Consider the following 17,041-nt stretch of genomic DNA (forward strand, 5'->3'; position numbering starts at 1 on the left):
AAATGTTACTATAGTGATTTTAGGCATACTGTTCTATGCCTATTAAAATATTTCTTGTGTCAATGCTTTCTTTCCTTGTGATGAATATGAGATCTGAGGCTAAATCACTTTGTTTTCATATTTACAGCTGAGTTCAGTCAGCTTATATTCTTCTCATGAGTATGAAATAGATCCCCAAGGTTTAGAAAACTCAGAGAGGGATTAATGTTCAACATTTATTCCAAAATATGAGGTAATTCAAGAAACAAGTTTTCCTAAAATTAGTCATTTAATATAGATATTAAAATATTCTTTTAAAATAATGTTGTTGTGAATACTTCTAGTCTTCCATATTAGTCTAGACACATTGATCCCAAAAGACTGTATGAAATGGTCTTGGCTCTTATGATAGAGAAAAACCGCTTTATATTTTAGTTTTCCCCATTACTATAATGATGAGTTCAACATCTCTCTAAGTTGGAAAGGTAAGATTCTGGTCACGACCCCTTTGGGAGTTGCCTATTAGATGTCCTACATATCATATATTTATACTATGATTCGTAACAGTAGCAAAATTACATTTATGAAGTAGCAACGAAAATAATGTTATGGTTGGGGATCGTCGCAGCATTAGGAAGGTTGAGAACTGCTGCTCTAGAAGTACTTTCTCATGGGATGATTAAGCTTTATATTGGTTTTAAAAATAGAGCCACAGAGAGAGAGGGGTAAAAGGCACTTCTTTTTTTTAAAGATTTATTTATTTATTATGTACACAGTATTCTCAATATTCTGCTTGCATGTATGCCTGCAGGACAGAAGAGGGCACCAGATCTCATTACAGATGGTTGTGAGCCACCATGTGGTTGCTGGGAATTGAACTCAGGACCTTTGGAAGAGCAAGCAGTGCTCTTAACCGCTGAGCCATCTTTCCGGCCCTAAAAGGCACTTCTTACCTTAAACATGATCTAAAGTATAAAGTAGCATTATAGTTCTTAAAAGGTTTTAATTATGCTTCCCTTGCTAAGATGAAAACTCAGCGTGGAGAGAATCGGTCCTTAAGGTATGCTGTTCTTTCCTCCTAAGATCTCTTTTCACACCTAGGATGACATCATAGATGGGCTGTGTCGTTGGATGGTGATGGGGATTCTGAAGACTAGTGAGGATGATGGAGATCAGACTGGTGCTCACTGCTACTGAAATGTGGTTACATCCGAGCTTTAACCCCTTTCTTATCCCTTGTGTCTCTTTCAAAGGATGAAGTCTGAGGATGAGCTGTTGTTTGAAGTCTAACGGGAAAGATTTTGGGTTCGCTCTTACTCTAGAATCAAAACTTTTCTGTGTGAGATTAATTTCATCTTGGCTTGTTAGCATCACTTTCTAAGACTAATCACTCATTTCAAAGTGGTACCCTAGGGAAAGTTAAGTACTAGCTGACCTGTGGGACTGCGCTGTATGAGAAATAGATGCTTTGTGGTCCACACCAAAGAGTCATCCTTGGTGTATCCTGTGGAAGAGCGAGGGTTCAGACAAGTAATGTCGAAGATCACCCTGTTCTTGGACTCTGTGAACATGCTGATGGGTGAAATGATGAGAAGCATCCTGTCTACTGAGAAGTGGCCAGAGTTGATAAGCACTGAGCCTATGTCTCTGAACGAGATGGCCCCCAAGCTGACTGGAAGCTTGACAGAGAATCTCATGGTTAACCTTTGATTAAGAAGTAAGTTTTAGGGTTTCCTTCTCAGTATGGGTGTAGTTGGTATGTGGATTTTATCTCTCAAATTATGGGATGGAGGCCATGCTGATGATGTTAAAAGTTAGCAATCACAATATGCATAACTTTTTAGAGCTTGTAAGACGTCATGAATCTAAAGGCAGACACCTACTGAACATCGTGGAAAGGCATGCAATAAACTGAACCACACTCAAGATGCAGTTACCTTTGGTTCTGGTGAACTTATCTCCTGTTGATGAGGGTGTTTGGGAAGGAGAGGAGGTGAAGCGGCCCTGGTGGGCTGAAAGCACTCACAGGCAAGGTCAGAGACAGAGGCCAGAGAAGAGTGACACGGAGGGGAGGGAGACAGACAGCTGGGGAAAGGCGTGGCAGTTCCATCTCCCGAAGCAAATGAAGGTGGCTTAAATGTTGAGGAAAGACAAGATGTGATTATGACCGTGCTCAGATGAAGGGACCTGGTCCTCAGAGAGTACCTTTCACGTCTAATAGCTGAAAAGGTTGTAAAATATCTCAGGGGAAAGTGGTATTAATGTATTCTTGCTTTGAAAGCACTGACTTAGCCCGTGGAATTTTAATTTCCGAATCTCAATGGGTATGCTTTGGGTACTATGGGTGGTTGGAGATAACAGTGTTCTATTAGTCTTGTCTGAGAGGCCTTTCTTCCCCCCTTCAACATGATGGCAGTAAAACTCCTAAACTTTAACTTTAGTTGGTTAAAGTAAGGTAAACAGTAACACAGCTAGGGAGTCGGAACCTCTTTGAGCATAGCGTGAGCTGTTTGTTGAGCTCACTTCAGCAGGATGAATGCCAAGCCTAGGATACTATCTGAAATAGGCAGGCAGATCACTAGAAAAACCTGTCTATCCGTCAGCTTTCTCATCTCTGAGGTGGGGACAGCCCTATTTCCTATCTCTCTGGGTCTTGAAAATTAAAGATGTCGGGTTCTGAGACTAGCACCTGACACTAAAAGTTAACAGTTAGCTATCATTAGAAAGAGGATAAGCTTCAGTATATAAAAGGTAAATTTATCGTGACAAAGGAATAATGGGACAGTGGAATTGTAATAAACTATGTCGTGTTTGCAGATTCTTTCCACCCTGGAGTTTCCAATGCTTCTATTCCTCATAAGGAAGCCTGCTAAGGCAGTGTCAGAAGTAAGTGTTTAGTAATGTCATTAACGCTGCTGGATTATTGTAAAACTGGTTAGTCCCAGTTATTAGACCAAATTAAATACCTCACTACTGTTTTTTGCTGCCTTGAAGTCTTCTTTGGGGGTCCTAGGGTGTGTGCGAATGCCTAGTGAATATTTTAAGCAGTCAGGGTCCTCCTCTTCTTCTTCCTCCTTGATGTGCAGTTGCGGTGTCTCCTCTGCATTGTTGTGGTCACACCACGTGATAGCTCGCTCTTGGGCTCCCGGCAGCCTTCTCTGGTACGCGAGCCCCTCCCGGATGTCCTCATCTTCCTCTCCAATGACAGGAAGAGTTATAGCCAAGGCACCCACATTGGTGCATGCAGAGGCCACAAATTTATCACCTAGGACTTCAAGAATTTTGGTAGGGTCTGAAATGCTCCTTCTCTTTTTATTCAAATCTATGAATTTGCTTTGTCTGTCCATCCTGGAATCTTGAAGAGACAATGTATCATCAGGCTGGGCCCCAGCTGAGGTGATACTCGAGCGAGGAGAAGGTGAGAGACAGTGAGGTGATTTGACTGGTAGAGATGCTGGAGGTAGTGAGAGGGGGAGGTTAGAGGGCTCCTCCTTAATTTCAAGGATGACCTGGTCTGGGATGTTCGGTTTGGCCTGGTCAGATGGTAAGGTTAAAGCGCTAAACTTCTCTAATTCAACCAAGAAGTTGTCGAGGACAGAAGATGGCGTTGGAGCCAATGGGTTTGCTGGTGGACACCAGTCTGTCAGGGATAGCCACTCTTGGGCAGTTCCCTGTAGGTCTCCTTTCTCTGTGCTGGTCAGAGCATTAAATACAGGAAGACAGGTCTGTTCACTGGAAGCCAGCTTATAAATGAGCAGGAAGTAAGATGTAAAACAAACAAAACAAAAACACATGAAAATACAACAACAGAGAAACGCAGGGAAGGTGTGGTGATAATATAATTCAGGCCGTAGCACAGACTTAGATGGAAGATGCTTAGAGGATGTCTAGATTGGGAAAAGTTTATCTGAAATTTAAATGCATAAAATCATAGACTAATTGTAAACCTTACTTGAGCAATCGGACTCTATTCGTTTTGGAAGATATCCTAAGCATCAAAAGAGGAGATAGAGCTTCTTAGAGATCAAGAGGGCAGACAACAAAACCCCAAGAGGCTTTCTATTAATCTACATCTCTTTGAATCTGCGTGGACTTTTATCTATATTTCAGATGTATCTGGGGATTGTTACACAGAATAATATCAAACTTTGTTTTAATCCCCATATTTATTTACTATTCTCCCGCCCTGCAGAGGTGCCCACTCCTTTGAATTTTTACAATTGCCCAATCTCTACGGCATAAAATATTTTAGATTAGTATACATGAACATGTTTAAGGGAATAAGTGCTAAAGACATATTTCTTAATCAAAGAGCCCTGTGATCAGAATGAAACCAATCTTGCAAAACCCCTGCTTCAAAGTTTAAAAAAAAACCCAGCAACCCCAAAGTAAATGTTTACACAGAAGGGGACATAAGAGGATGATGCAAAGTCATATTCTAAGCTTGATATTTTATGTAAAGCCAAAGGATGTAATTTATAGATTGTCTGAAAACAAAATATCAAATATCAAATTTCATTTGATAGTTCATGGAAGTTTTCATACTGGTTAGAGTTCTCTTTTACACTTCTTGTTACAAGCACAAAAGTGCAAGATTTAATCTTAGTATTTAGATTTTGGAAATGAATGAAACTGATACTATCTCAAGGTGGATATCTTCATTTTTTTCTCATGTGGGCAGAAATATCATATTCACAAGAAATCTCTAAATTTCACCATCATCATTGCGATTGTAGTCTTTATTGCTATCTGCCACTACCGACTTCACTGCCACACCCTGTGTTGCCTCTATACATGTTAAAAGGCCAAAAGAGCCAACACTTTAAGATGGACTTGATAATACCAAAATTAAATGTTAATTTTGATTAGGGAGTATCTATATCACAAAACATACTTATAACACAAAATTAAAGCTGTTTCATCTTTTTAAAAAAGAATTTATTTTTTTTTAATTTCATGTGCATTGGTGTTTTGTTTGCATATATGTCTGTGTGTCTGTGTGAGGGTGTCGGATCCCCTATAACGGGAATGACAGGCAGTTGTGGGCTGCCACACGGGTGCTGGGAGAACTGGGGTCTGCTGGAAGAGCAGCCAGGGCTCTTAACCAGTTATTTCATCTTAAAAAGGGATTAGAATTGGACTCTATTGTACCAAAATCAGAAATAAATAGCAGCTTATATTTGAGCCATCCTCAAAATAGAAATATGTCAAGCCCTGTAACTTGAATTACCGAGAGATTCAATAGTCATCAACGCATTCCTATCTCTATTTGTAAGTATCAGTCAGAAAACAGGAGCTCTGCCTGGTTGCTGCTTTTGTATCTTACTATGTAAAAAGACCTATTTCTTTTCCTTTTCTTTTTTGACCAGGGCAACACTACAGGAATTTCCTTTATTAAGCCAATAACATCAGATGATAAATTATCAGTTGAGATGAAAGTAAAATTTCTTTCAAATTATGGACTTTAAACTTTGACATACTTTTTTTTGGAACAATAAGAAGACAATGATTGGTTATTAGCGAAACTAACACACTCCTCTATTTACAATGTGGTATTACAACAAAAAACATAAATGGTATTTAAAACCTACTCAGAGCAAAGACCACAAACACTGACTTAAAATATTAGCCTGCCATTGCTAATTAAAACATATGGGAGAAGTTTTTCATTGCTAAGTAAGCATTTGTGCTTTCCTCTCCTGCGTCAGCTTACTTAACGGTTCGGTCCCTCGACAGTCATCTAATGGTTCTTTAAGATAAATAGAGGGTAGGCAAAGCAGAGGTGGATGATAAAGATTCTGATTTTCCCCATTATCAATAGAAACTACCGAAGGAAGGGCGTTGCTCTCTAAATGTTGAGTTCTAGAAACTTCATAATCAAAATGGTCTGTTTCAGCATAGCCTTGCCTTGATCTCAACTAAAACAGTTAACATTTTATATAACCGAATACATTCTTTTTCACTTTTGACAATATTTTGGAAATAGCTCACTGGTGATTTAAAATTTTTATAGTTTAAAATAACTGTAAAGGAGAAAGAGACCCTTAAGTACACCCATAAAATACCTTATAATTCAACAGGAAAAGGAGGAAAAACATCCTGTGAGCCAGGGAAGTAGGAGGATGCCTTAGTCTAATGAACCAGTTGAGGAGGGAGGGTCCTTTCTACACTCTACTGAGAGAGTCATCTTCAGTTACCAGCTAAAGTGAATCAGGGGAAGAATGGTCCTAAAACTAACGAAAAAAGAACTGTGGGTATTTCTAATAATCTATCATATTTTCATGTGATATTATAGGCCCAAAATTAAAATAATGTTTTATGATGTGTTGAAAATTCCTTAACACTTTCATAGATTATTGTAAACCTAATAACTATAATACACTTTGGGGTAAATGTGTATATGTCTGTATGTGTGTGTGTAATGGTCATACACCAAAATACAGACACTTATTCAAAAATGCTGATGCTACTGAGATTTCCTCTTTGTGCACTAAAACTTGAAAATGGAATTAGCAAGAATGAACACCAAGCCTTTATCCCAGCATCTATTTGAGAAAAATTACATTTTCTCCTCTGGCACTCACGTATAGGAACACAATATATGAATTTGCTTCTTTTCAATAATAATGATGATCGGATACCCCCCCAGATCACCCACTGATTCTCATGCTCCAAGTTCTGAACTGCAGCGTTAACGTGCTAGAAGGGCTTCTTACCTTGTTGGAGCTTAGGCTGTGGACTCTATCACTAGAGTAGCTGTGGGGTATGGGGGGGTCGGGGTAGTCCTCGGCACCTTGTGCGTTCTTCTTGATGACTTCTACATAGGAAACAGGGAAGATGCCTTGCCTGTTGCTGCCCGGGATCTTGCCTTCATACCAGTTTTGATCAACTCTTTTAAGAAGAATAATCCTATCGCCCTGTAACGAGCATTGGGGGAAAGTGTTACAAGGAGAGACGCAGTAATAGGAAAAGCATGATAGTCATTGTTTTCTGATAAACAGTAGTTTTCTAGTTGGGAAAGTTTTATGCCTCCCATTTCTGCTTGATCAGGAGAATGCAAGAAAGGTTCTAGTGTTTGTTAGAAAAGCCCAGATTGTTGGCATGGATGCAGGTTAAACCGTCCATTGATGACATTAAAGTCCTAAGGATGCTGAAGATCCTTAATCCATTCCGTTAATGGGAAGGGGCTGCTACATGCTACACACTGGCATAAAGTGAAATGGTTCGTGGAAGTTGCGCCAAGGCAGCCGGTCTGAGGAACGCCGTCTCAAGGACAGTAGCCTCATCTAATCTCTACCAGAAGGGACGTGATGATCTGCAGGAAGAAGGAAGTGCTTCTGAACTAGGTCACGGAAGCCATCCTCTGCAAGGCATACAGTTGAATGGCTCACCATTTTTCCTTCTTTGATCTGCGTGTCCTGAGAGGTGACAGAGAATGAATGAAAAGCAGGGGGCAAGAATGGCAATCTGGAATACGCATAGCTGTGGAGTGGGCGGACGTCTCCCTGCTCTCATGAGGACAGTGTGACACCCGTATCCCTTCAGTTGGTGAGTGGCTGCGCCATTCCAGCCATTCGAATAGACTCTGATTTTTGCAACAGTAGGCACTTGGAATCACTACTCTGCTTCCTGCAATGGGCAGGCCAAGGGCAGATAACTTTAACTTTATTACTCAAAACCACAGGAGGGACACACCAAGGTTAGCAAGCCATTGCTAAAGAGCAAACCCAGTGGGCACAGCTCGGAGCTATGGAACTAGGGGAACTGGGTCTGAGAGAGTCATGGAGGTGCCATCTGCTCATTAGCTTCGGCACAGCACGGAGTTCTTTTCAGTGCCAGAGCCCTGAAGATCCTCTTCAACTCATTGTGCTGGATGGTTTGCGAAATGTGCCCCATCCATCCTGAGTGGAGCACACTGAAGAAAGACGAATCTCCCCCCAATCTCAAAATTGCATCAATTTTCTAACGTGCTCAGAAGCAGCAGCTGATAGTCAGACCTTCCTGGGGAATTTCACACGACAACCTATCTTTACAGTATGGACCAGAAGACAGTACACTGTGTTCAGTTTCCTGTGTCAACCGGTGCACAAGGAAGGTAAGAGAATTGTGGATGATGTAAAACTTGTAATGGGAAGAGAAAACTCGACCATCTTCTGCAGACCTGAACCGCCCCGCCCTCACTCTGCAAGACAAAGTACTCGGATAGCTTGCTAGAGAGATTGGGAGCCATCACGAGGCCTGGAGAAGACTGATCAAGGAAATGGGATTGCACAGCTGGCTCCCCAAAGGCTTTTGGAGAGGACATATTTTCATTACTTTAGGACCTTGATTCCAAGATAGAGAAAAGTAAATACTGGCTACTTATTGAAAATTGACTAATGGGGCAGCCTAAAGACAGTTTGGAATGTTTTCTTCAAATTGTGTTCTCTGTGTGTTCTAAAATGCATTCTAAATAACTAAAATGCATTCTCCCCTTGTATCCTTCTTAATATCCAGTTGAGGCACCTCTTTGGTGGGGACTCAGGGTCTTGCTTCTTAGGTTAAGCCACAGACTCTGTGTCTCACAGGGACCCCACTCTGGAAGGGACACAGGGCCCAGAGGTAACAGTGATCCTGGGCAATCCTGACTCCCTTGTAGGAACTGAACAAAACCCAGGGTGTTCTAGAAAATAAGGTAATCTATCTTGGGTTCAGAACTGTACGGTCTGTGAAAATACCCCAGTGAAGAACACAGCCGGGGTACCTTTCGCAGGGAGAGCTCCACGTTTGTGTCGGCATTGAAGTTGTATTTGGCTATGGCTTCTCCAATCTCTCCAGGCTGGACTGGGGGTGGTGGTCTGGCGGGCTGTGCTTTCTCTGGAGGAGTCAGTTTCTATAAAGGAGAACAACTATTGGTTCTTAAACTTGTGATAACCTTTGGGACAGCATCCTGCCGGAGGTGAGGAGTAAAAGGGACGTACCTCTACGTATGAGATTGGGAAAATGCCCACTCTCCCGTGGTGCTCCCCCTCGTACCAGTTCTGGTCAATTTTCCTGAGGATGTAGACAGTATCTCCTTTCTTAAACGATAGCTCCCTGCAAGAGACACGACCAATGGACTCTCTGGATGAGTAACTGTTAGTCTTATGATTGACATTCCATATTTATCTGAGAAATACCCTGCCCACATGAAAACATCTGCCAAGCTGAGTTAGATGAGAATTTTCCTTACAAATTTCTAGAGGTCACTTATGTGATCTTGGAAGTGATTTTGAAGATCAAGTATATGGATAACACCTGTATAAACCACATCCTGCGAGGACATGAAATTTGAAAGAGGGGACAGATTATTGTGACCTTGCTAGTCTATAGTCATATATAATATTTATAACAATATTTTGGCTTGCACCAGGAGTACTTCTGAACAACAATTTAAGGTTTTTGAATATTTATGGAAATTATAAGCAACTAATTTTTTCTTTTAATACGAGTATGGGTTATTTTCTACTTAATATAGGCTTGCATTTAGAATTCTGGATATATTCAGTAAAGGGAAAGTTGCCTTATTACCCAGTTTTCAAAACTATGTCCCTCTCATGTCAGGGATAGAGTCCTGTTTTGATAAATTTGCTGTATTTTTATAGCACTTTGAAATACTGGCTATTTTGGACCTATGGGAAACGAGATGCTGTCTCTTCTCCCATCTAAAATGGAGACATTTTGCTGGGTATGTTACTTAGCTTTAGTCTTAGAAGGATTAGTTTTGAGCTGTTAAAATAATAGAAATAGCTTTAAATCGTATTTTTTTTTAAAAAAACATAGGTACATCCTAAGTGTGTGCCTGGTTCATATTATGTACAGAAGCATTCACATCTTTTTTGGTCATTTAAAGAGGCTAAAACTGGCTTGATATGCAGTTTTCAGAGGTACATGGGTGTGTGAGCCTTGAAAGTGACACAACTTGCCCATTACCCTAATTTTTATGTTAAATATAGAACCACATTGGAGGTGACGGGTGCTCTCTTTATATTTTCTGAGAAAGGAACAAGAGGAGGATCATTAAGCTATAATAAGACCAAACTATTTATAGGAAGAGCAGACCCACTTTCTTTTTGGGGCTTCTCTGGATGGCTGGTGAATCTACTTTACCAAATGCTCACACAGTTAGATTTTGTGAGACAAACCTCCTCATGCTCTCAGTGAAAGGTGGGGCGGTGCAGACGGAAAGGTGCCAATGGCCTCCCTGATTCACCCCTCCCCCAGCAGTGTGGGGGAGCAAGATTCTCTGATTCTCCATCTAAGAACTCCAGAAGAGAATGGGACCCTTGGGTAGGATGAGGGGCGTGGCCTGTGGGGCAATCGAAAGCTAGTGACCCAAGCATATTCTTGGCCCCTTTCTCTGGGATGTGTGTCATCTCCTCTTTGAAGCTTGTTTATATTTGTGTATTTATTTTACACTTATTTGTGTGCGCTGTGTGTGCAGGTATATGTGCACATATATACACCATGTCTAGAGATCAGAGGACAACTTGTAGGTAAATGATTCCTCCATTATAAGAAACTAAAGGATTAGGTTGTCAGGCTTGGTGTCAAGAACTTTTATCCCCTGAGCCATCTCATTGACCCTGAATCTTGTGGGTGTTTTCACTTTTATTCTTGATTTTTTTTTTCAAAATATGTTTGTGAGAATTTTATACATTTATACGATGTGTTTTGATCAACTCAACCCCTACTCCTTGTGCTCTAACTTCTGTCATACCCCCTGCCTTCCCTCTCAACTTTCTGTTCTTCCTGGAACACATTCTGAGCCTTAGGCAGACGCCCATCTGGTGGTATATACATAGGAATAAATATGTCACAAAGAATAAACAAAATAAAATATCTTTTATATAATTTTTTCATACCATCTTACAGAGCATCGCATCATGGCCTAAGGGCAGTCATTAGGACTGGAGTACAGGGGAGACAAATATGCTGTTATGTTGTAGTTCGTGTCTCAAATGCTTCTCAAAGGCCCCTTGTTACAGGCTTTATCCCCACCTAAACAGTACCGTGAGACTGAGGTGGAAACTCTGAAGTGAAACCAAATGAGAGGTTTTCTGGTGATGCGGGGGGGGGGGGGGGGGGGGGGGGGGGGGGGGGGGCGTGCTTTTGAAGGGGACATCCGTCTCTGATGTAGATCTACCTTGTGCTCAGTACTAGCCTTTCTGATTTACCTGCCTTGTCTTTTGGATGAAGAAGTTCCCAAAGAAACAGCCTAAAAGAATACAACATAGGACTATGAACACATTCACACTCAAGGACCACAGAACAGGATCAGGCCTTCCTTGGAATCTCTAAGCTTTGAGCATTGTGAGACTGAGCGTTCACTACACGATCATCTGTGTGCAGGTCCCATGGACTGTTCTTGAGGCAGCTGAACTTGAAAATAAAGTATTGTGTCCTAGTTAGCAATTCTTTTCTTTTTCTTTTTCTTTTTTTTATTGAGAATAAGAAAGGGAGCCTAGTTAGCAATTCTAAGGGAGCTAACTGATTAGACTATTATAGACTTGAGAGTTGGCTCTTATTTAGAATACATCCCACTGCTGCTATTCACACACACACACACACACACACACACACGGCTGTACACACTCACGGATGCAAACATACCTTTCTACAATCGTAAGAATGAAGCTCAAACACATAGTGAGCTTTTTATTGTACTTACTTAGATGTCTGAGCTTTGAAATCATAGACAGCTTTTGCAGGCAATTTCTGAAAGGAGAGGTTAACGTTTAGCATTAATTTAACAATTTTAGATTGCATTTTAAGAACAATAAAACACGTATAATGTAAGTGACATGGTCAAGTTACAAATGTGTCAGTTAGTGCTCCCTTTAGGCTACTGAGCGAAACTGGGATATGGAAGCTTATTTCTTCATTAGGCTTCATTTCAGGAACTCAAGCGGATTAATGCCACAATACGATAAAGTGCCTGCCAAGGACTGTGTCTTAGGTATGTTGTTTCTGAACCTCACAAACAGATAATTTGTGGAGGACTAGCTGCTCTGACTCCCATTGGTTGACACTAGTCTGTCTGAATCACAGTAAAACAGAAGCCACGAAAAGAGTTATCATATTCTAAACTAAAATACTGATGAGCCAAGAAGTAGTAGCCCACTTGTCAAGAGATTAGTTAGCCAAAAATAGAGGAATGGAGGGTGCAGGAATCCTTTGGCTTATCTTTCAGTTATGAAGGTATACCCATGCCTACCCTCAAACTCTGGGGCCCACAGATCTACTCGAGGCACAACGTACCATGTAGCTAGTGATATCGGCTCTTCCCTTTCCACTAACAAGCAATTCCTTCACCCCATTTTTCTTCCCCTGTGGATTTTAGTGAGCTTCAAGAAACTTGGGTAATTCATGGCTTCATAGGGGTTTAGGGGTCTAGAGGTCCCACAGGCTATCTCAGACACCTGTCAGAGCTTAGTTTTTAATTTCCATTACCCTCATGGCTTCCAAGGCAGTTAGGAAAAGGTGGCCCAGCTCTGGTTTAAGGTGATGGACCAGGAGTCAGAACTTCTCAATGCTACAGGTACTTGGTGGCCTTTGCCAACAAAAGTACTTGTGCAGAAACTCCCTTCCCTCCATAAAGCAGGCTAATTAGAATTTTATTAGTTTATGGCTATTAGGCCAAGATTCAGAAAGGCCTCCTTGTCCAAAGTACATCCCAAGTTGGGAACAACTGGAGCCTAGACTGAGGATCTGAGCAGAGCTGCTTCTAGACTCTTCTTGTTGCTGTTAGGTTTCAGTCTGAATTCTTTACTGGTCTGAGACACACATTTGGCTGGTAAGTGCTTTCTCAGAAGGTCCTTTAAAAACACCCCCATTCTGTTAAACTACCTCTTTTTCTGGAGTTCCTCTTCGTTCCCGTGATACACTTCTTCCCAGGTCAGTCAAAGTAGACGAGTAACTTCTAGGGGACTCATGGTCTGTTGGAAATGATAAGGTGAACCAGAATGAGATCTTATTTCGTTGAAAGGAGATAAGGTAGCCACTTTTTCTTGGTGGCGATGATTTTACCCCCCAAATTTGGAGAGATGTCTTGAGTGAGACTATGGATGTAAAACTCATAACTCACTGTAAAGTAATGATATAAGACACACATATACATTGAAAATGAAGAAATATACAAAGACCAGAAGTATTACAATCATATATAAAAATATTATTATACTGCCAATTAAATACACTGCATCCTTGGTGTAGATGGTTCATAGCTGTAGGGACTTTTGTACTCCAAATTTATCATGCTTACTATTTCTCTTGTTTTTGGTTCCAGTATATAACTATTATCATAAGATAGAATTTAAAAATAACACATTCATATGAACAAATGTTCTATCAAATACAGTTTAAGAAGAAATGATGAAATGGAAGATCAAGTGTGAGCATAACAGGATGATGGTCACATTTCCCACCCCTCTGTGTGTGTGTGTTAATGTGTGTGTGTTTCTGTTTGGAGATACCTATTGGGTTGGAAGATTTCCTATCCATTATGGCTTTCCCTTGTATACGAGTGTTCAGCTAATCAGAAAGTAAGTTATTTATTCCAGAAAACGAAACGATAACCAGAAAGCCTCCTATGAAGCTGTCAAATTGCTTATGAAATATTGAGGTCTTATTCACATTAAAGCAAAGCATAAATAATTACACTGGGAAATGATGACAGCAAATATCCCTGTCAGTTTTTTAAGCCTTGCATAGCTATGTGACTTGAATGTGGGCTGTAACTATCTATCTATCTATCTATCTATCTATCTATCTATCTATCTATCTATCTATCATCTATCTATCATCTATCCATCATCTATCTATCCATCATCTATCTATCCATCCATCCATCTATCTATCTATCCATCTATCTATCTATCTATCTATCTATCTATCTATCTATCTAATCTACAAAGGTTGAGTGGGGACAGATTTCTTTGAGTCAATAGCTACAATTGTTCTAACGTTAATATAGAAATCAAGAAAAATGCTTTGAAGCTATTGATTTTGGTTCATCATGAACCAAAAGGTATCTTGGGGACACAGATATTGAGCTATAGTTTTGTCCTGATATATTCTTTTGAATTTAAGTGATTATTTCAGGTTATTAGATAACTGAAGAAACTGCCTATTTTATCAATTGGATCCTGACAGGTCTCTATCTGAACATCCTCATCCCCTGTTGGTGGAGCACACTGCACAGCATCAGCGCAAATAAACACAGTGCAAATAAACTCTAATGATGTGGAGCCGCAATGCAGTATTCCACTTGTCCTCCCAATGTCCTGCCTGTTTTAACCCTAATATTGAGGGACAAATTGGGGTTTCGTTTACTTTGAAGTGAGCAAATGCTTATGAACTGATGATTACATTCAGTCCACCCATGAACGTCAAACACCACACAGGCAAATGAGAACCACCGAGGCAGACACATCTGCACAACACAGGTTCGCTCCGGAACACGTAATGACGTCACGCGGTCTCACAGATGCAGGATGGGAAAAAAAAAGTATGAACGAGTGGAAGGATGGTCGCTGAACCACAAGGGAAAAGAAAGGAAAGTTCATCCACCTCGGAAACTCAGCTCACTACTGTAATCCTGGGCATGGTAGCTGCTGTTGGTTGCGTCCACGTCTGGGAAAGAGGCACTGTGAGGCATCCTCCCACAGTCGTTTTGGTACAGTGGACAATGAATAGCACCATCTTGAGGCAGTGGGTGGAAAGGCTGGTGCCCAGGGCTCCGTTTTAGAGCGTTAAGGGATGAATTCCTCTCCGGGATCTCTGGTAACAGCTCGCTGATAAGCCTATGCAGTATGCTGTTGTCCGGCAGGCTCCCCCTCCTTTTCTCAGCCTTGATTTGGTCGCAGATGTCCTTAAGGGCAGAGTCCAGAGCCTCGACTACGGAGGCTTTGCATTTTGCCTGTTCAGTCTGTTTTTGGGGAGTCAAATTCTTTTTCCTTCGGAAAGGCACGGGGCTGACTAGAAATGCGAGTTTAGACAGGCCGGGGTCCATTTCTTGCCTCCTGGGTGGGTCCGTGTTCTCATGCTTAGCTCGTTCATGTTTTAGCATTGTGGTAAACCGAGTGTAAGAGGCTGGACATCGGCCTTTGCAAGAGCTGATGAGGTGCCGGTGATGGTGGTGGTGATGGTGGTGGTGGTGATGGCTGGAACCGTAGAAGCTTTCGGAGGATGTGAAGGAGTAATGGTCGAAATCGCTTTCGCTGCAAAAGGATGACCCTTCTACGTGAATGTAGTCGCTGTGGTCAGACACAACTCCATCTTGGTCACTGTCGGAAAACTCTATGTGAGCTCTGGGTTGCTCGTCGCTGGTGACTTCGATGTGGATGGGCACCAGGGTTTTAGACTTGCAGTTTCGCTGACCCTGAGAAGGCTGTCTACCCTGAGTTTCTTCTTCCAGCAGAGACTCAATAGAAAATCGTCTCTTGGGACACAGGCCGTTTTGTTGGGGTTCTAGGGTGATGGGAGACAACATCTCATCCCCTAGATTGGGCATGGATTTGGACTTCTGTATCAGCTTTTCAAATTCCGAAATGCGGGTGGGTACCATGTCCCTGGGCACCTCCTCGGTGGAAGACTGGCTCCAACCGTGGAGCAGACCCCTATGCTGCCGTTCGTTTTCATACTGCAGTATCCTGGACTTCACGGAGCAAATTACCTCCGAATTCATCAAATCCTTGCGGTTGATGCGATGCATCTTCTTGTACATTTTGAGGAAGCCCGGGGCATTATGGGCTGACCTGTGTTTGATTCTGGATCTGCCGTTAACACACACTTCCTGGATATAGGGGGAAGTCCACGCCATGGGGCAGCTCTCTTTGGAGTCTTCCTCGCATAACAGAGAACCCATACTTTCTGACTTGGCTTTAGGGTCTGGGAAGCTGTCGCAATCGTCATTCAGGAGATCATCACAGCTACGCGATTTGATTTTGGGGGACACGGTCTCTTCCGTGCTGCTCCAGATCTCGGCATTTTGCCGGGCCATTTGCCAGCCATTCTTGAAGGTGATGGCCCTTTGAGAGTCCCGGGGGACATCCAAATGCTGTCTATAAGCGCTACAGTACTCTAACTCACCAGAGGGGGCGCCATTGAGCCCCGAGTGACTGCAAAGGGATGAACACATTTTGCTATCGTCCCCACCTTTCAATCCAGAGCAGCATGGCAGGAGAGAGACATTTGGAGAAGTTAAAAGGTTCACAAAGAAAGGAGAGCTTGTCAGTATTAGCACAGCAAAGAGAAAGCAGTTAGTATGGCTTAATCTAGGCACCTTGACATACATAGTTTCAATTAAAGAGGAATGCCCCATGCTAAAAAAAAAAAAAAAAAAAAAAAAAGAAAATATTTTTCAGTGCAACTTTGCAGATACTACAGTAGACAAAATCACTTGTGAAATACACTTGGTGTAGCTAACACATTTCTACTGCTCAGTTCAATGGCCTTTTGGCATGCCCAAACCACAACTCTTATCCTTTAAGCTTAACAATTTATGGATTGCAACCTCCCCCAAACCCTCCAAAAATTGATAATTCATTCAGTTGATATACAGCGCTTGGGAAAGGAACTGGATTTAACGCTCTATGGGTAAGAAAATACTTAAATTTATCAGGATCCTTTTACGTTTTGGATTGTGTCTGAGAATGACGGATCCTTGGAATTTCATGACTGACTTGCTACTTAGAATATAGATTTGCTGTATAGATGAGTATGATGGAGGCATGTTAGTTACTGAGGAAATTCCTTTCTCAGACTTTGCTAGGCCTTAGATGGCCCAGCTGTCATCTTAGCTAAGCGGAGACCAGTCATCACAAACAGTCTACTGCACACCAACTACGGCTTCACTTTAACCACCGTATGGTAACTATTTCAATGCATACAGTTGTTAGGAATACCTGACTCTCTGTTCCACTTCCTGGACACTTCTTTATAACTAATTTTCTTTAGATTCTTTGAAAACCCATTCTCTTCTATGTTAACTCCCAAAGTCTGGAGGAGATTGCGGGACCCCAAATTTGTCATGCTACTGGGT

General features: G+C 41.6%; 1 protein-coding gene across 22 annotated transcripts in view; it reads right to left on the bottom strand.

Annotated features, from left to right (window-relative positions):
- Positions 1-17,041, bottom strand: part of Sorbs2 (sorbin and SH3 domain containing 2) — a 300,031-nt gene that overhangs the window by 15,210 nt on the left and 267,780 nt on the right. For 21 of the 22 annotated variants that reach the window (XM_050147346.1, XM_050147351.1, XM_050147349.1 and 18 more), the window contains 5 exons: positions 12,847-12,935; positions 11,669-11,715; positions 8,940-9,054; positions 8,723-8,851; positions 6,696-6,896 (listed from right to left, as the gene is read on the bottom strand). In XM_050147346.1, the coding sequence (XP_050003303.1) occupies positions 6,696-6,896; positions 8,723-8,851; positions 8,940-9,054; positions 11,669-11,715; positions 12,847-12,935 (581 nt within the window). Of the gene's footprint in view, positions 1-6,695; positions 6,897-8,722; positions 8,852-8,939; positions 9,055-11,668; positions 11,716-12,846; positions 12,936-14,568; positions 16,156-17,041 lie in introns of all 22 variants that reach the window. The other variant, XM_050147363.1, reaches the window with a different exon arrangement.

Source organism: Alexandromys fortis, unplaced genomic scaffold, assembly GCF_014885135.2.
Source record: "Alexandromys fortis isolate MF-2015 unplaced genomic scaffold, M_Fortis_MF-2015_v1.1 scaffold_32, whole genome shotgun sequence".
NCBI lineage: Eukaryota > Metazoa > Chordata > Mammalia > Rodentia > Cricetidae > Alexandromys > Alexandromys fortis.